The sequence below is a fragment of the Nematolebias whitei genome, chromosome 14 (assembly GCF_014905685.2).
Source record: "Nematolebias whitei isolate Nwh7 chromosome 14, NemWhi1, whole genome shotgun sequence".
NCBI classification, from domain to species: Eukaryota; Metazoa; Chordata; class Actinopteri; order Cyprinodontiformes; family Rivulidae; genus Nematolebias; species Nematolebias whitei.
In genome coordinates, this window is record NC_056511.1 from 38,037,747 (window position 1) to 38,057,744 (window position 19,998).

The 19,998-nt window shown below is 38.9% G+C and overlaps 1 protein-coding gene across 2 annotated transcripts; it reads left to right on the plus strand.

The window, feature by feature from the left end:
- The first annotated feature begins 10,054 nt into the window (after window positions 1-10,054).
- On the plus strand, window positions 10,055-19,683 carry LOC119420144 (beta,beta-carotene 9',10'-oxygenase). Of its 2 annotated transcripts, XM_037687522.1 has the most exons (11): window positions 10,055-10,211; window positions 10,292-10,504; window positions 10,889-11,015; window positions 12,355-12,457; window positions 12,583-12,711; window positions 12,796-12,956; window positions 13,046-13,213; window positions 13,422-13,559; window positions 16,611-16,793; window positions 17,113-17,223; window positions 19,496-19,683. In XM_037687522.1, the coding sequence occupies exons 2-11, from the start codon at window positions 10,314-10,316 to the stop codon at window positions 19,613-19,615; spliced, it is 1,431 nt and encodes a 476-aa protein (XP_037543450.1). In that variant the 5' UTR covers window positions 10,055-10,211; window positions 10,292-10,313; the 3' UTR covers window positions 19,616-19,683. The 2 variants fall into 2 exon arrangements, with proteins under 2 accessions (XP_037543450.1, XP_037543451.1); XM_037687523.1 differs by lacking the exons at window positions 10,889-11,015; window positions 12,355-12,457 and having other exon boundaries at window positions 10,292-10,507; window positions 12,563-12,711.
- Window positions 19,684-19,998: the final 315 nt, after the last annotated feature.

Genomic DNA, 19,998 nt, shown 5'->3' on the forward strand with positions numbered 1-19,998 from the left:
TCCTCCTGTATCACGACAGGCTTTAATCCTCCAGCAGAGATTATCTGCAGAGACAGGAGTCCATATGGGCGTTTAGCTGTGAGCTGTCAGGTTAAAGGGGCTAAACATAAAACTGTCTGAAAATACACTTTGGTACAAACAGTTGTGCTTAAATATTCACTTATCATGAGCATCAATGTCATATTAAGGTGGGACTCTTAATGAATAGAAGAAAAACTTAATGAAGTATACAATATACAAATTAAATTATTTTTATAAAATATGTGCAAAAACATGAATTTAATGTTGATTTTCATCAATCCACACAATATTAAAAATGCATAGCCTATGGCTCATATATATATTATCCTTAAGTGTACAAGGATGTCTAAATTAGTCAATACATGATGTTGTAGCATATATGAGTGGATGCAGGAAGGGGGACAATGCTCCTCACTTTACTACACTTTGATTGTTTTGCACTCATTAAAGAAGCACCAGCCAGTCAGTTTACCGACCATCAACAACTTAATGAACATTTTCACCCTTTAACAATCAGAACTCCGTCACTGAATTATAATCGGTTAATTACAGGGAATTCTATGAATATTCATCCAAAGGAGAAGAGCAAATTTGTCTTTGAAGTTTTGTTACTAAATTAATTAATCAAACTAAAAATAATCAACAACAATAAACAATCTGAACAACACAAATAATAAAGGACAATAATTAGGAGAACGCTTGTTTGAAAGGTAGTAATACAATAAAGAACGGTCTAGACAATTATAATTTCATCAAGGATTATTTCTCTTGTATGAGGCAAAATTAATTATTTGAGCAGGAATTATTTTGGCTTTTATACGCCCATAACTTTTGACAAAGTTTAACTATTTGATAAATAATTTACTTTGGATTTTGGTTGAAAGAAGTTATTTAATGTGACCAGATCATCATTTATTATCACTGCGTGCCAGGAAATGATTTATCAAGTTGCATCAGCTAAAATGGCATAACCAGACCCAAAGATGCATCATGTCACCAGGTCTCTATAAGCTGAAGCTTGAGTCTTGTGAGAAAACCATTGTTTTATCTTCTGTAGTTACTGGAACTCTGTTTTTAACAAAAATTGTAACTGAGCAAACGTTTCTTTGCTCAGGATAAATGAAGACAGACATCAGAAGGACACATCAGGATGGGGAAAACAACAAACTGCTAGAATGGGGGAAAAAAAACAAGTGTCACAAATACATTTTGTGTGAACTCTCAGATAGTGTTTCATGGACAAATATAACTGTGTACCATCAACATAACAATTAAAAATTTTCCCATGCTGTTTAATAACTTTACCTAATGGAAGCATATATAAAGTAAAAAGTAGTGGTCTAAGCACTGAACCCTGGGGAACTCCATGACTAACTTTGGTGTATGAAGACGATTCATTATTCGCATTTACAAACTGGAATCTATCAAATAAATATGATTTAAACCATTTTAAAGCTGTTCCTGTAATCTCAATATCATATTCAAGTCTCGTTAGTAGAATAATGTGATCATCTGTATCAAATGCAGCACTGAAGTCTAACAGGACCAGTCTAGACAGACACCTGTCCATTGTTTGAGGCCATGAGAATATCATTAGTAACTTTTACTAGTGTTGTTTCTGTGCTATGATAAGCATATGATAATCACGTGCTAGCCCAATTTTTGATAGGATCCTTTACATGCAGCTACAAACTAAAATGGATGTCAAAGCCTCTTATTTTTCAAGTTGCTCACAAGAGGTACAGACATGTGCGGCAGCAGCCATTGGATTCTGACATGGCCCAATTTATTTTTCATAAAACAGAAGATATTTCCAGTTCCCCTTTTTGCTCCAGGGGACAAAACAAACAAACAAGCAGATGTAATATAGTATTATTATTTTTTTGTTAAAAAAAAAAACAGACACAATAATCTGAGTCCGGCGCTTGTGTTGACGAGCCCGTGTTATAAAGAGTTAACAGGCAGTGAAAGCTTACGCAACAGCTGCTGGTGATGCTGCAACTTTTCATCCAGACATCTGACGTTTTCTTTCAGCTTTCTGAGTCTTTTCACAGCTCAGATCTTATTCTAACGTGCATGTGCATGAACGCGCAAAGCGGCTCCGGCAGAAAACTCACGTCATGTCGCAGCGGGGTTTATGTAACAGTCCTGCGCCATCACACCGGATCAGCTCAGAGGGGGAGCTGCAGCTTCTACAACCTGCACGCGCACATCGACGCCTTCACTGCACGGGACAGGTCCCAGAGACAGAGGACAGGAGCTGTCCGTTTTCCAGGCATGTCCCCCGGGAAGAAGCACGGGACAGGTGAGCTCCCTGCATGACGTCACTACCAGGCGGTTTCGCTCCTTCCAGCTGATCTGAGAGTTTCTGCTGTGCTGCAGGACAGGATGTCCTTTCTGCTTCATTTAGCACGTTTCTTTTAAACTGGCAGCCATTCTCTTTATCTTAAACTAAGAACACTGATCTTTGTTAGTGAAAGGCTGTGGTCCACTTCTCATCACTCATTAGAGAAATCATCACTTTACTCTGAAGCAGAAGCTTCCAGAGAATCATCTGCAGAAAAATACTCTTAAAAACTTTATTATGAAAATGATATTACAAAGGCAAGAAAATCAAAATAAAAAAAAACATTTTTCTTTTTTTTTGGCATCACAGCACCATAAAACTGCATTTAAATTACAAACTAACACTCAAGACACAATGTAAAGTATTAAAATACAAATAAAACATGAGACAATTGTTTTCAGTGCAGAATTTAGTTAAATAACTCAATATGTGACAAATACTTATTTAAAATTAGCTTCACTTCATACAACTGCAACAATCATGTTAAACCTTACATTGAGCATTATACCTAAAAACAGTAACGTAGATTCAGTACTTCTGTCTTTACCACTTTCACTTTTAGCTGACGTTATACTTAAATTATCTGGATGACAATATTTGATTTAAGCAACATTTTAATGTGACTGCAGCCAAAGAGTGAAAAAAGTTAACTCCTAAGAGGAAATTTGTTTTATCTGCAGAACAAAACCACTATGCACATTGTAATTGTAAAAAAAAAAAGAATAAACACATAGAGGAATAGAAAGAAACATATCTGAGACGTGAAATTATCTCTGTAATAAGAAAACAAACTGTTGTGTGGCACAGAGAGAGTTTTAAAAGAGTAAAAGTTGTCTTTGTAACTACCGGAACAAACCAAGCAAAATGTGTTTTTAAATACCGGTAATTCATTTCTCTCTGCAGTAACAGGCTCAGCTTCAGAACATCGTGTCACAGCCATGAATTTAGGATTCTGTCTGACTTTCTTCATTATATTTTTTATTCCCTTTGTGTCAAAATACTTCCATAAAAAAAGATAAAATCTACACTTCGTTTCAAACCCTGTTCCAACTTTCATTTTTAGCTTTTAAAACAGGAAGTGGCAAAACTTAGACCAGCTGGACTATTCAGCTAAACAGCTCAGGGGCCAGACATCCGGTGAATATCGTTATAAAGTTAATTTAATATACAATTTAATTTGATGGGCCCCTGGGCTTGACCCAGACTCTGTAAATATGCATGTTGAATTATTGTCTTATTACTATATTGTCCATCTATCACCAGATTTAGTGTTGTGTCCACTTTTCATCATCACAACTCCAAGGTCAAAGATAAAACAAGGTCTTTGCTTGTTCCATTCATAACTTCGGATGTGCTCAAAATAACTTACTAAAATTGGATGTGAATTTGTACCACGACTACATGGCGTGTCACGTAAACTTTTAATCATCCGGTGCCAAGGTCATAAATCAAGGTCAAATTTTATACAAGGTCTTTATGTCAGGGTTTGAGACAGGTCAGGGCAGGAGTGAACCCAGTTGAGCAGGGAAAGAGTCAGGACTCAAAGATACAGAATTAAATACTCTTTAATAATAAATCAAAAAGGCTGACGTGGCAGCAACTTACAAAAACAGGGAACGAGGAACAGATCAGACTGGCAGGACAATACTCAACGACGACAAGACAAAGGACAAGACTCACTGACAGGCTTAAATACACAGACAAGACAGGAAGTGCTCACAAACAGCTGAGAACAGAAGGAGAAATCAATCAGGATTGATGACGTGGGGTGCACAGACAGAGAAGGCCCACAGGTAGGCACCATCCCCACACTTTAATTGTTTGGGCTTAATTTCTGATCTGCTCAAGATAATTTTAAGAAACTTGAGTAACATTTGTACCACCATTAAACAGCGTGTTGCATAATTTTTTTCATCGTCCAGCTCTAAGGTCAAGATCACAAATCAAGGTCAAGCGTCTTTGCTTGTTCAGGCCATTGCTATATGTTGTTGTGTTGTTCCGTATACGGTACTCTTGTTTTCAATACAGTTTGAGGCAAGATTTTTAAAAACATTACTACCTTGAGCTGAGTGTTCCTTATTTTTGCGTGGGGTTTATTAATTTATCGTTTAGAAAATGAGGTTGGGGAATTAATCCTCTGGAACCGCTACAAACAAGCAATGTTACCAAAAAAAAGTTCCCCAGTTGAATTAAAACTCACTTCATTCAGCGGCTTCGGACGTTATCAGCCCGTTAAATGGACATTATTGTCCCTCCTACCTCCTGGCAGTTTTAAAGTTTTGTTTGTATTGCAGATAATGTGCAGCGTTGCACGCTGGTAAAACAGGAAGTGCTTTTGTTTTTGTCAGCTTTGTGTAACCCTTTCCCTAAACCTAACCTTACACCTGACCCAGAGCATTGACACTAAACAGGCTGATAATATTCAAAGAGGGTGTTTCATTGCATGTGGCTAAAAATAACAAAATAAACAATGCAAAGTTTGTTAAAATTAGATGAGGAGAAAGGACGTTACGCAATTTTAGAGGAATAAAAAAAGATACGAATTTCTTCTTGATTCCGGGGTTTTAAAAAACATTCAACAAATTGTCATGAAAGTTACTCAGAATGTAGAAAAGAGTTTATACTGAAGTCCTGATGTCCTTTTAATGAATCCGCTCGATGTGTGACTTTTGATTAGAATGAGCTAAACGCGTGAAGTCATTGTCCCAGAGATCAGTGATCGTAACATACCTGCACGAACTCAGAACTTTGCAGTCCGTTTAAAACTTCAGAATGATGCTCCACATGTCGGATCGTTGTGTTCCCGCTCCCGCAGACAAAGAGTTGACGAGATTACACAACTTGATTTAGACGGTATGTGTTTGGTTATTTTTAGATTATAGTTGTGACATCTACGGGTCACGCCGTGTATTTTAGTCAAAGTGCGGCTGCAGTTCTGACGGGTGGTTCTGATCGCTGCTGCAGTTGACTTTCGAGAAAAGGTTCATTTTTCACTGATCTGCTCATGTTGTCATTTTAACAAGGATCAAAAGTTAGTTTTTTTTTTCTTGTGCACAGTCAAAATGCAATCAAGTCCTCATCATAAAGCTCATTAACAAAATATATTATGCAACAACCTTTGTGCTGTGCACAGAGTTCTCTGAAAGAACCCGAATATTCCAATAAAACTAGACGAGAATCAGCATTGTTTATGGATACGCCATGCGAATCATGTGAAGGTGAGCTGCAGTACGAGAACAGCTGCTTTCAATAATCTAAGTCACGTGTTTATGAAGACGGAGCTCACAAAGGCTGCCGTGGCTGTGCTCCAAGTGTCACTGAACAGGATTAATTTATTTCATTAAAAACCGCTGAAGAAAAGGTTCTGAGCCCAAAATGTAGATTAGTTATGATCCTAAGAGAAATAACTCCGTTTTGAAGGTTTCAAACCCTGGAATGCTGACGCAACGAGCTTCAGTTAAAGCAGACGTAGGCAACTTAAGGCCCGAGGGCCAAAAGTGGCCCTTAGACAATCTCTGTCAGGCCCCCCAATATCCTTAAGTTTAATAAAAGATTATTTAAAACAAAACAAAACAAAAAAAGCAATTTATCAACAAGACTTAAGGAAATTGAAATTCAACATCTTATGCAAAACTTTACATGTTTTAAGTTGTTTCCACAACTAGACTGAACCACAAAAGACTTAGAAACATAAGCTTGTTTTGTACATTTCTGCTAATATGTATAACATGTTAAGCCAGCGTGTAATATAATGTCACAAGAGCCATTTTACAGAATATGTTTTGTGATCCTAAAGGATATTAGAAAGACTTGTTTTATAAATCATTCTAACCATAAGAAAAAGTCTGACGAAGGTCTTCTCGATTATCTGCCATATTTTCCCATTCTCTGCGGCCCTTTGATTGCTTTAAACGTCTTGATGTGGCCTTTTGGGAAAAAAATGTTGCCCACCTCTGAGTTAAAGGCTAAAGTTTATTTTAACAGAAACCAAAGGCAGCAAAATCTTACATGAAAAAAAGAGAAGACGTGGTGATGTTTACGAACACACAACGCTGGAGTGAAAACAGATGAACTGAGGAGACGACTGCAGCTGAGCCCTAATGGAACGGAGAACAGGTGTAGGTGCAGAGGAGAGGAACTGGCTGTGGAAATGTACTAGTTGCACAGGGAAACAAAAGTTCAGAACCAAACACAAGAATCAAAAAACAAAAATTAAAAATGTGATAAAACAAACTTAGCAAAACAACAAACAAACTACGAAAAATAATCAAAAAGACACAAATTATAACAATAAACAGGAGAGTCTCAGCTCTTCACGTACTAACAAAAACCATCCCTTGTGGTCTAGGCCAACAAATAATCTGATGACCCTCAGCAGGGAGGGGAGGGGAGGGAGAGGGATTTGCATGCACCTAAATGGACCACCTCACCAGAATTATTAAGCTTGGTATGCTGCAGATTTTAGTTTGGTATAAAACTCAGATGAAAAGTAAAAAGGTGAAAAACACAAAAAATGTTAATCTTTATAGAAATGTCTGCCCCATGTCTGTTAGAAGGATTTCCTATGATGTAGATAAATTCATTTATTTATGAGGTATTTTATGTAAATCACTTTACATAACTGATTTCTTACTAACCAAATACTAAATCATTATTATTATTATTGTCGCTTCCAATTATTTTTAATTGTTTCTTAACCATATCAGTGATTTTCTACTTACTGGGGTAAAAATTATATTATTAAAAACAATAAATGACGTGCAAATGAAATTACAAAAATACATTTTTATCCACATTTTGTCAGTTTTTTAAACCTTTACATTTTTGTCTTCGCTCTTATTGCTCGGTTAATTGTTTTGTATTAAATCATGTATTTTCTAAGAGAATAATCACTGCGCACATTCAGCTGAATACACCTTTGTCTTTAAAACTCCACTAATTTGAAGGTATTTTTTATTTATTTATTTTGTATTTTCCCAAAAGGTATTTAAAATCTAATTTCTTTTCCTGGTAAAAATGAAACAAATGCAAGTTATTTTAGCCAAAGTGTCATATCAGTTGTTGATTTTATGGAAATTAGCATAAGAATAATGTGTTTTTTTAACTGTGTTTTTATTTCAAGAGAGCATTTGCAATACTTTGACATTAAGGCTTTCTGTCAGAGTATGAAATCGATCTCGTCAGTCTATTCATAAAATTTAACATCTGAGTAAACTTCAACCAAACCTTGGCCATTACTGGCTTCACATAGTTGAGTGCTTTTTTGCATCCTTGAGGATTTTCTACATATTTGGGCAAAATATTTTCTCAAAACTAAACTCGTGTGTTCTGTTTAGAGTTTCCGCTCAGCTACGACAGGAGGGGTCATAAATTCTACAAGTAAATATTTAAATCAAGATCCGAGCTGTTTAAGTCTTGAGAAACTCCATGAACTCTGTGAGTTGAGAGTTTTAAAGCTCTCTAACGTTTCTGCATTGTGGGGGATTTTCTTACTCTAATTGTCTTAAACAGGTGAAATTAAAATAAATGTCAACAATGGTCTTTGAATTTGTTTATTATAATAAACAAACACACGTCACACAGGATGCTCCACACAGCCTGCGGAGGGCGTGTATGACAAAAAGTCCAACCCAGCTCGATAGCTGTCCTTGAAGGGACAAGAAAGACAAAAAAAATGGGTCAAACATTGTGCTCTGTGTTTTCTGATAACTGGGCTGATTGTGTACTCCTGTTCCATTTAGACAAGAACCAGTTAGACAACACCTATCAGTTATAAGTTGCATTGTTCTATTTAAAGTCATCGTTATTTCACAACACCCTGACGTCCATTTTATTTTTACACATAATATGAATTTTATATTTAAGGTAAAATATTATAATTCAGGTAAAATACAACCTTCTCTGTGACAGGATCAAACAAAGTCCTCAAAAACAACACTTCTAAGTTCTAAGTAAAGAACTTGTGCAATACTTGACCTTGAGTTTGATAACTTTGATAACAGTTTATCTGTTTTAAATTGTGCTCTACAAATAAAGATGACTTGACTTGACTTGACTTGAGTTGTGACCTTGACATCAAGGTGGCGTGATGATTACGCAACATACAGTACTATGTAGTGCTGGTACAAATTCATATCAAGTTTCAATAAATTATCTTGAGCGGATCAGAAGTTACGATCCAGAAAGGCCAAGAACTTGTTTTATTGTGACCTTGATTTGTGACCTTGACCTTGGTGCTGAGGTGATGAAAATTATATGTGTGAATACATGTCCCGTCCATAACTTTTGATTCCATCCATCCATTATCTTTTACCCGCTTCTTCCATTTTGGGTCACGGGGGTCACCGGTGTCCATGTCCAGCAATCACTGTTTGAGGGGCAGGGGACACCCTGGACAGGTCTCCAGTCCATCACAGGGACACATAGAGACAAACGAGACAAACGAGACAAACAACCATTCACTCTCTCACTCACACCTAGGGACAATTTAGAGTTACCAATCAGCCTAACATGCATGTTTTTGGTCTGTGGGAGGAAACCGGAGTACCCGGAGAAAACCCACGCATGCACGGAGAGAACATGCAAACTCCACCCAGAAAGACCCCTGGACCGGGATTTGAACCGGGGACCTGCTCGCTGAGAGGCAGCAGCTCTACCAGTTGCGCCACCGTGCTGCCCAACTTTTGATTCATTTAAGATATTTTAATAAAAGTCCACACATATGTAGCATTACCCTAAGGAGTGTTGCATACACTTTTCACCACCCCAGCTTCAAGACCAAGGTCACAAATCAAGGTCAAAGTTAAAACATACTCCCCCCCCCTCTCGTAACTTCTGATCCACTCAACATAATTTAACAAAAACTCACACATGCATAATTTTCAGACGGAGTGCCACATATACGCTTCATCATCCCAGCTTTCAAGGTCAAGGATGCAAATCAAGGTCATATATTTTACAAGGTCTTTACTTGTGCCACCCATAACTTCTGATCTGCTCAGTGTAATTTATCAAAACGTGATAGACATTTGTACCACCACTAGACAATCTTTCCACCACCCAGCTGTAAGGTCAAGGTCACAAATCAAGGTCAAGTGTTATACAAGGTCTTTACTTGTTTTGGCCATTGCTATAGATGGCTGTATGATAATTTGTCGACAGGCTGTCCTGTATGCAATACGCTTGTTACTCATACTCATCCATGTGGTCCTGACATGGTATGTAGAATAAAATCTTGGGGTGTATTTGAATTATAATTAAAAAAAAGTTCAAACTGTGCCAACCAAATAGAAGTTTCCCAAGTTATGGTATTTTGTTTTAACTCCAAAATTTTCCCCTAAATACACATAAACAGAAATCAAAAATAGTAAAAGTATAAACAAAGTCAGAAGTAAAAGTTTATGCCCAATTATAATCCCAGGTTAGAATTAACTGAACATTTTTGCATCCTGACTTTGCTGCGCTGCATTTCAAACTGGTTGTCTGTAGAGTTTACTGGACTTCAGTGGTTTATGACTATTAGTTTATTTTTTGGACACCTTGAACTAAAGTCCGAGCCAAACGTTTCACTAATCAGATTTTGGAGAAAAAAAAATAAGAGTGTTGGTGTGTGACTGGTTTTGTTTTTATTTCCTATAGCTGAGGCCAAACCAGTTGATGGTGGCCCAGTGAAAGAATGTTTAATAAAACCACTTTCGGGGCTGGAGACGATCGCTCCTCTTCTTCGTTCCGTGGAGGAAACTTCGGAGTCGATCGCCACCACGGTGCGAGGCACCATCCCCTCTTGGATCAGTGGTGTCTTCCTCCGTAACGGCCCGGGCAAGTTTGAGTTTGGCAACACGCAGTGAGTTGAAACCACCTCTGTATTCTGCTTTGTGGCTCCATGTTGTTTCCAGTCAGGAAGTCTTAGTGTCTGCATTTCAGCTACAACCACTGGTTTGATGGGATGGCCATGATGCACCAGTTCAAGATACGGAAGGGAAAGGTGACCTACATGAGCCGCTTCCTGCAGAGCAACGTCTACAGGAAGAACAGCGAACAGAACCGCATCGTGATATCTGAGTTTGGTACCCTGGCCGTGCCCGACCCGTGTAAAAACTTCTTCCAGAGATTCCTCTCCCGCTTTGAGACGATGGGTGAGTAAACTGAGCCTGACAGATCTGGCTATAGTGGGAACATGTAAGAGACAAGTGTTTAAGATAAGGGTTCATGTTTAAACTTTAAATAGAAAACAGATTTTATGATGCACTGCTATGAGTTTGGTTCCTGGAGAGAGAGAAAAAAGGAGTCTCTGAATAAATTAGTTTCCAGGGGAGGAAGGGAATAAATTATTTAGAGTCCAAACAGTTCTGTGTTCAGGCCGTGTACACTCTATCTGTGCCGAGGTTACATAATGTTGACACGTGGTGGAAAAACGAGCAGGGGCAAATGTTTCACAAACCTACACAACTTTACAAGCTATAAATGTATAACTGTTTCAAAACGATAAAGCATAAAATGTAAGTTGTTTAAAAAGTTGTTTCGTGCTGCAGAAGCCACGGACAACGCAAGTGTGAGCTTTGTGAAATACAAAGGAGACTACTTTGTCAGCACAGAGACTAATTTCATGCACAAAGTGGACTCAGACAACCTGGAGACATTGGAAAAGGTACTGACAAACTATTACTACTAATTATTATAAATATTGCTTATGCATAATAAAGTGTTTGTTTTGTTGTTCAGTGGGATTTTTTAAAACTTAAATAAATACATTTGAAAATAATGAGTGCTGTTTATCATACTTGCCGCCATACACGTTGCGCTGCCATATAAGTTGTATCAGTCCAAACATGTCTAATAAAGTGGAAAAAACATAAATAAGTCGCTTTGCTGTATAAGTCGCATCTATTATGCGTCACCGCTGACCACTCGGAAACGTGTGGTGTTGTGCCAGAAATCAATGGGCTGCCAAATGGCGGCCGCGGGAGCGTGCACGGAGGACTTTAACAAGAATTTAACAAGATTAACACTGAAAAACAATTATTTGTTTGCTTGACTTTTTTGTAAAGGTGTGTCTCAGTTGAGCTTTTCCTTAATAAATGCACTTTAATGGTCAAAGGTGGCTCTGTATGGCAAGCCAAGTGTCTCATTAGCCACTTTTACCTATTAATGAGGCACTTGGCTTGCCATATTGGTCGACTGCCCTCTAGTGGCTGAAGATGGTAGTGTTCAATATTTTCCATGTCAGAATGAATGAAATCATCAAATCTCAGTTAAAAATTGGGTTATAAATATGGGGGAAAACGTATATTAGTCACTTCGGTGTATAAGTCACAGGACTTGCAAATTTATGTAAAAAGGTGCAACATATACAGCGAAAAATACGATATCAATTCTGATTGGACAGGAGCTTAAACCCACCTGTGAAGAAACTAGTCTTTGTTCTTGGTTTAGATGCTCAGATCTATGAAGTAGACCTGAGCTGGGACCCTTCGAGTCCACTATGAAATGTTCTTTGATATCTGTTTGTTGCCAACAGTGCCCTATATGGCAGGCTATTGTAACATATAATCAAACTAAACCTATTATTACATTTATAGATGTCAACAATAGCACTCCTTCTGGTCCAAATGGCATTCACACATGTTAGAAATGAAACTAAAATCAAACTCTTCAAGTATGCTAGTGTAGATCCTCAGTCATCCAGGTTATAGTTTATGAAAATAAATAAAATAAAAACAAAATCTGGACTTTCTCTATTAAAAAAACTGGAGAGTGTGGATCTCCTGCAGTAAAGCTTGAAACTCCACACTTTACGTTTTCTTGAAATGGCAAAGCGCATAATGTTTTCAACTACAAACTGAAGGTATTATCAATGGGGGAAGTATTTTCCAGGAATTGAACGATTTATTTTACTGACAAGAATTTAATTTTGGATTTGATTTTGAGGAACCTGTCTGATAAATCAGTTTGAACAAAAACCCACCTTGTTCTTGTGTGTTTTGCAGGTTGACTGGAGCAAATTTGTTGCTGTAAATGGCGCCACTGCCCATCCACACTATGATCCAGATGGCACCGCCTACAATATGGGCAACTCCTATGGGAGAAAAGGTTAGGCATGTTGTCACAATAAAGATGGTTGGGACTGTCAGTAAACATCTGCCGGTGCTGGTTTATGTGTAACATCAGTTTAAATGTCTGTAAAAGCTCTTACAGTGGTAGTCTGTTTGTTCCAGGAGCTTTGTACAACATCATCAGAGTTCCCCCAGAGAAGACTGATACCAACGACACCCTGCAGGGAGCCAAAATCCTCTGTTCCATTGTGCCTGCAAACAAGTCCCATCCATCCTACTACCACAGCTTTGGTGCGCTTCTTCCACTTGGTATCACTGGTTCACTTGCTGTCATTTTATGTAATCTCACCCATTTTACACTTTTCCTTCTCATAGCCATGTCTGAGAATTATGTGGTGTTCATTGAGCAGCCGATTAAGTTGGACCTCCTAAAGATTGCCACTTGCAAACTTCGAGGGGAAGCTTTGAGCAAGGGCATCTACTGGGACCCAAAGCAGGAAACGGTCTTCCACTTAATTAACAAGCATACAGGCGAGGTGAGAGGCAGCCTGGGATAATCATTTAAACTCAAAACTTCATCCTTCTAGCTTGGTTTCCATGAAGACTCATGCGTTCTGTAATTCAGGTCATCCCAGTAAAATACCACACCAGAGCCCTCTCTACCTTCCATCAGATCAACGCCTTTGAGGAGGAGGGCTTCTTGATGGTTGATATGTGCTGCTCAGACTCTGGCCAAGCCATCAACAACTACATCATCCAGAATTTACGCAAGTCAGGGGAGGCGCTAGACCAAGTCAGTGTTATAAGTAACAAAAATATATACTGTTGAGCTTTAGTTTTAACATTAAAATGTCATTTGAGCATATTTTTGCCCTCAATTTGCTTTGAGTAAAGAGTTGTTGCCTTCTGTTTATGTGTTTGTGTTGCACTTTTCAAAACTCTGTTTTCATTGGAACCTAAACTGTAGAAAAACATCACTGTTCCCACCGTGTCCCTCCCAGGTGTACAACACGTCCGACAGGGTTTTCCCTCGCCGTTTCGTTCTGCCCCTAAATGTGACCAATGAGACCCCGACAGGTCAGAACCTGAACACCCGACCCTCCAGTAAAGCATCCTGTGTCAAAGTCAGCGCAGACAAGGTGAGTTAGAACCGAGCATCAGGACCTGTTTGGGTCGCAGAGCGAAAAGGAGACTTGGAAATACCCTCAGGCATTAGAAAGGTCACTATCAAAAATTGAGTCCCCATGTCAAAATCCAAGACATCCCCCACCCCCACCCACATGCATATACAGTATATAAATAATTTTATAATTTGAAGAAAAAACAACAACAACTATGCTTTCTATTTTTTATACTGAGTAAAGTTTTCTCAAATGATAGGGGTGGCCGAAATTTGATTTATAGGGGCCAGGGCCACCACTGACCACCACCCGGCTCCACCATTGTGCCTGGTGGTGGTATCATTAAGGAACTTATTCTGGATTCAGAATTCAGTCTTCAAGTTGTCATGGCAATAAAATCCAAAGTCATTGTGAAGTCAGAACTTAATTCAGAGAAATGAATAAACTCAATAATAACCAAAGGATTAATACAGATAAATGAATTATAACGGTGTCGAGGGAGTGTTTGTATTATGCACCATGCTCTATATTTTATGATAATATAGACTTTTTAACCTTTTCTGCTCCTTTACTGTTATTGAGAATGATATTAAATGTTTCCCTGATCTTCCCTCCATATTATAATAATTCTTGATGTCGTTAGTAGAGAGGTCATCTTTTATTATGTTGGAGACTTTTGAATGTTATGGTAGACACAGTAATTATTCCCCGTAAGAATCCTTGAGAAATGTTTACCTCCATCGGCTCCATGTGTGCAGCTTCCAGGTTCGGCTCTGAAACAGTCTGGGACAAGGCGAAGGGGAGGGACAGGCCCCTGATGAGTTCTCTACAAAACTAAAACCTTTTCAGTTCAGTAAGCCAGAACGGGTCAGAACCTCAGACACGTGAAGGCATTGATAAGTGTGCACTTATAAATGTATTGATCTTCTGTGATTGCTGGCTGTTCGCCAAAACTTTGGAATAAATAGGAAGAAGTTCACACCTGATCGTTTTGGGAATCTATTTTCCATGACAACAGCTTAATTAATATGTTTAGGTAGTTTATTTTGTAGTTAAATTGTGTTTATTTTACTTATTTTATACACTAATCATACAGTTGTGTATATAAATACTTTAAATCAAACCTTTATTTGGACTAATGTAAATAAAATACATAAAAGAAACAAACATGAAGACAAAGATGCTCATAATCCAAGATGAATACATAAAAAATAACCCAAAATAGGCTTATAATAGCCTACTCTTCTCACCAGTTATTTTACTTCTAACATTAAATGAAAATGACTGTTTTAAACACCTATATAAGAAAAAAAACACAGTGAAACAAAAGATAAGCTAAGGTTTTTATTATTTGTTTCAAACAACAATACATTATATCTTTCTGTTGCTTTATACATAACCTGTTAAATCTACAAAGTCTTGAAACTTTAACTTGACAAAAGGTGCATTTGGGGGGGGTCTTTTATAAGTTCCAAAACTGAATAGGTTTCAAGGTTCTTTATTGTCATTCACATCACATGTGGTACATGAGGTGGAATGAAATTGTGTACTCAAGGTCCCGGTTAGACCCAAAAATAGCAAAATATAAAGTATATAAAATAAACAGTATAGAAGGATCTACGATATATGCTAAACACTAATAATATAATAGTGTAATAAACATCAGCTTGAACATGAGTCTGTTATGAGCAGATGAGTGTAAATACAGCAGCTTAATGTAAGAAATCAGCAGCATGGATAAAGTGTCAAATCTCCAATTTAAGTGCCATTACAGTGATTTGTTTCTGGTTAGAGATTCATGAGTCATAACAGCTTCAGGGTAGAAGCTGTTCCTCAGTCTAGTGGTTCTGCACCTAATGCCCCACAATCTCCTTCCTGAGGGGAGTGGGGCAAAAAGTGTGAGTGCTGGGTGAGTGGGGTGCTTCATGATGCAGGTGGCCCTCTCCCTACATCTGGAGGTGTAGATGCTTGTGACGGTGGGGAGACTGAATCCGACAGTCTTCTGTGCAGCCTTCACCACTCTCTGCAAAGCTTTTCTTTCTGCAGCTGTGCAGCCTCCATGCCCCACGTTGATGCTGGAGCACAGGATGCTCTCCACTGCACACCTGTAGAAGGAGGTGAGGACTGAGCTTCCCAGACCAGCTCGTCTCAGCCGCCTGAGGAAGTAGAGTCTCTGATGAGCTTTCTTGATCAGGCTGGTGGTGTTGTTGCCCCAGCTGAGGTCGTTACTCAGGTGCACTTCCACTGCAGATCTCCTTATGAGCAGAGGGGTAGGTGTGTTTGCTCCTTCTGAAATCAACAATCATCTCCTTCGTCTTCTTCATATTGATGTGAAGGTTGTTCTTCCTGCACCAGCTCTTAAGGTGTTCCACCTCCTGCCTGTAACTGGACTAGTTGTTTGTGATGCATCCCACTACAGCTGTAGCATCTGCAAACTTTACAATACGGCAGCCTGGATGGGTAGGTGCACAGTCATATGTGAGCAGGAGGGGGCTCAACACACAGCCCTGAGGTGAGCCAGTGCAGAGAGATATGGTGGAGGAGGAGAAGTTGTTGATCCTCACAGACTGCAGCCTGTTGGTTAAGAAATCAAGGACCCAGTTGCAGAGGTTTGGCTTATTATGTATTTTGTTATAACTCCAAGCAAAAATCTATACATGAGAGTATCTCGTTAGCTTGAACTTAAGAACACAGTTTTTACACTAACACAAGAGAATTTTCTCTTGTTTAATTATATTAAAATAGAGAATAAAAGCTACTGTGGCAGCAAAAATAACTAGGTAACCAAAATCCATGGCTGAAAGCCAGACAGGGTATTGAACCATGATGATGGTCTGCAGTTTTTTTTATGCAGCTAAGAGAAGTAAGAGAGATAAAAATAAAAAAACAAACTGAACATGAAAAATAATAATGGGGCAAAAGGAGGGAGGCCAGCGTCATTGTTTGCATTGTTTACACATGTTTATTAATGTGTGAAGAACCAGTGCTCCTAAATGCCCCAGATTAATTAAAAAAATGACAGAAACTTCAGATAACAGCAAACACTCCTAATCCTTCTTTTGTCCACAGGTGTTCTGCCAGTTTGAGGATCTCCATGGAAACGACCTCTACGACTACGGCGGCCTGGAGTTCCCTCAGATCAACTACGGCAGAGTTAACGCTCGACCGTACCGGTACTTCTACGGCTGTGGCTTCAGACACCTGGTGGGAGACTCGCTGCTAAAGATGGACCTCAAGGACAAGACGCTCAAGGTGTTTGTCCACCTGTCTGTTAGCAAAATATCTCATGAATGATTTCACAGACTTTCCTGAAACATTTAGGAAATAATAAATTAATATATTTGATAAAACTTTGAAGCCAATCCAATTCAAGATGGCTGCCACAGTCAATTAACTTTAGCAAACACAAAAATTACTGTAATTAAAAAAAAACTGAAGATATTGCACTTAAATTTGGTGTGGAAGAGGAAGGGCGTTCTCATCACATACTCTGAGCATGAAACTGTGTATACAATTGTTTTTAACATTTGACAGAAAGAGCTAAAACTATATATTTTATGTTTTATTGCAGGTCTGGCACCAGAAGGGATTCTACCCATCAGAGCCCATGTTTGTGCCGTCGCCTGATGCTGCTGAGGAGGATGATGGTGTCATCCTGTCGGTGGTCCTCACCCCCTCACAGGTAGCAATCAGACTCAAAGTGGTTAAATTATTTGTAATTGTCGGCCACATCTGGAGATAAATCAGTCTCAGAAGTAGTCACACAAGCGTACAAGATTCACAAATGCACAAACATTTTTTTCAAATATACACATTTCAAATTGCACAAGTAGGTATCTCTGCTGGGCAGCACGGTGGCGCAACTGGTAGAGCTGCTGCCTCTCAGCGAGCAGGTCCCTGGTTCAAACCCCGGTCCAGGGGCCTTTCTGGGTGGAGTTTGCATGTTCTCTCTGTGCATGCGTGGGTTTTCACCGGGTACTCCGGTTTCCTCCCACAGACCAAAAACATGCATGTTAGACTGATTGGTAACTCTGAATTGTCCCTAGGTGTGAGTGAGAAAGTGAATGGTTGTTTGTCTCGTTTGTCTCTATGTGGCCCTGTGATGGACTTGCGACCTGTCCAGGGTATGCCCCGCCCCTCGCACAGTGATTGCTGGACATGGGCACGGCGACCCCCGTGACCCAAAATGGAACAAGCGGGTAAAGATAATGGATGGATGGATGGTTGGAAAATTATGTGCATACAAATGGTAAAATAAATGTGCACAAACTTTACCTTTTTTTCACCTTATGCGTACGGATCAGCTTGCCTGTCATTGTGACTTTTGAGACTTTCCTCTCCCTCCAGACTGACCTTTTACAGTTACTCCTGCGCATGCACAAAGGCAGTACTTCACAATGCATCCATCCATCCAGCACGTGGAGCCTGGTTTATGAATGCAGACTGACCTTTTTACAGGGACTAATGCTCACGCTTAAAAATGGACATCACGCCCCCAAACAGGATCCTAGCTTTTTTTCAGTCTGCTTTAGATTTACTGGGGGGAAAAGACACATTTCTGACTTAGCTAAAAAAACAACAAACAAACACATACCTTTTTAAGATTGACATAACTGGATTCCAAAGATCGTCCCCGACCCCGGATAAGCGGAAGAAAATGGATGGACGGATGGATGGATTCCAAAGATGTAATTTTGTGGACTGTATGGTTGAAATAAACAACCTAAAATGAGTAGATTATACTGCACGTGGAAAATCTATCAGGAAAATGTATGCGTTACCAGAAAAAAACAAAATCCCAGTAGGCCTACATTTTTCTGTAAGAATAACACTCATGTCGATGTTTATTTCAGTTGTACAATCCACTAAATTAACGTTTTTGTCTTGTGGGAAAAACTACCAGAAAACTATAATTTACAGCATTTGTTGTGTGGATTGTACATTTGAAACAAACTACTTTGGCAGCACGATGGCTCAGTGGTTAGCACTGTTGCCTCACAGCAAGAAGGTCCTGGGTTCAATCCCCGTTTGGACCTGGGGTCTTTCTGTGTGTAGTTTATGTTCTTCTCGTGCTTGTGTGTGTTTTCTCCGGGTATTCCGGAATCCTCCCACAGACCAAAAACATACATGTTAGTCTGCCTTCAGGCCCAGGCCTGCCTCGCAAAAGAGATCTGTGATCTCAGTGGGATTTGCCTGGTTAAATAAAGGTTAATAATAAATAAATACTCAAAATGGTTAGGCTATTCTTCCCCAGCAAAAGTACTAGAAATTTTATTTTGCTGGAAGTTATGCACGAGAAGAAATTTTTATTTTTGTGTTCTACAGCTGAAATAAACAAGCTAAACAGAGTAGGATGAGGTAGCTCGGTGTTACAGACTTTTTAGACTGAGGTTGCGAGTTCGAGCCCAGGTTGCATCAGGGAAGGCATACGGCGTAAAACAAAGTGCCAAATCTTTCATACGAGTTGTGGTGACCCCTGAAGAAGGGAGCAGCCAAAAGAAACACAACATTCTCCATGTAAAACGTTTATCAGAAAAAGAAACAAGGGGAAAATATACTTTCCCTGTGTGTTTTTCCCCGAGGCAGTCGATGTAGTTGTGCAGTCTGGGTATAAAGTGATGTTTTGTCCGTTGTTTGTATTTATGGGTTGGTTTTATTTTCAGTCACCAACTATCGAGTAATGTGTAAAATAACAGGAAAGGTGTATAATGCTCATTCATTCAGCCTGAGTGCATCCCCTTTAACAAAAAGGTGTCCACGCCTGGTGTCGTGCTTTCAGGTTAAAACTTGCAACCACTGCAGAGTCCTTTGACGTGCGACTGAATGGTCCTTTTATCGAAGACAACAGTGCTTTCTTTTGATTTTTGTTTTAGTGAAAGCTTGCAGATTTTGTTGTGCAGAAAGAAGCTTTACAAACCCTGATGCGTTTGTGTTTCCAAACGATTTCTCCGCAGGATAAAGGAACGTTCCTTCTTGTTTTGGATGCTAAAACATTCGAGGAGCTGGGAAGAGCCGATGTGCCCGTTAACATGCCTTATGGTTTCCATGGTGCCTTCACTGCCTCTGAATATTAATCCTGTTCAGATGTCCTCTGATGATCACATAAACCTGCTTTATGCTTTGAAAACCTTTAATCTTCGTCATACTCAGTTCGGCTAAGTCACATTTGCTTTATAAATTTAGAAAATGTTTATTTGTAGATTCACTTCAGTAACTGAATGATAGTTGCGCTCGTTTTTTTTTTTTTTCCCCACTCGAATGCATTTTATTCTCATTAAATACATTTTTGGGCTTTGATTTTATTATAAAACATTTAAAACCAAATTAAAGACTCCTCCGTTTAATGACTGTATGCTGAAATAAGTCACCAGAACAACTACCAGTATTTTAAAAGTTGTATTTTTTTACTGCACTTTTGTTGTTTGTAATTAATTTTATAACTTTCAATAAATTATTA

What these genes read in the sequence shown, in the direction of transcription:
- LOC119420144 (XM_037687522.1), top strand. Translation starts at nt 10,314, where the DNA reads ATGGCCATGATGCACCAGTTCAAGATACGGAAGGGAAAGGTGACCTAC. An exon ending in TCCCGCTTTGAGACGATGGG is followed by an intron (nt 10,505 to 10,888) that starts TGAGTAAACTGA and finishes TAAAAAGTTGTT; the next exon opens with TCGTGCTGCAGAAGCCACGG. An exon ending in TTAACAAGCATACAGGCGAG is followed by an intron (nt 12,957 to 13,045) that starts GTGAGAGGCAGC and finishes TCTGTAATTCAG; the next exon opens with GTCATCCCAGTAAAATACCA.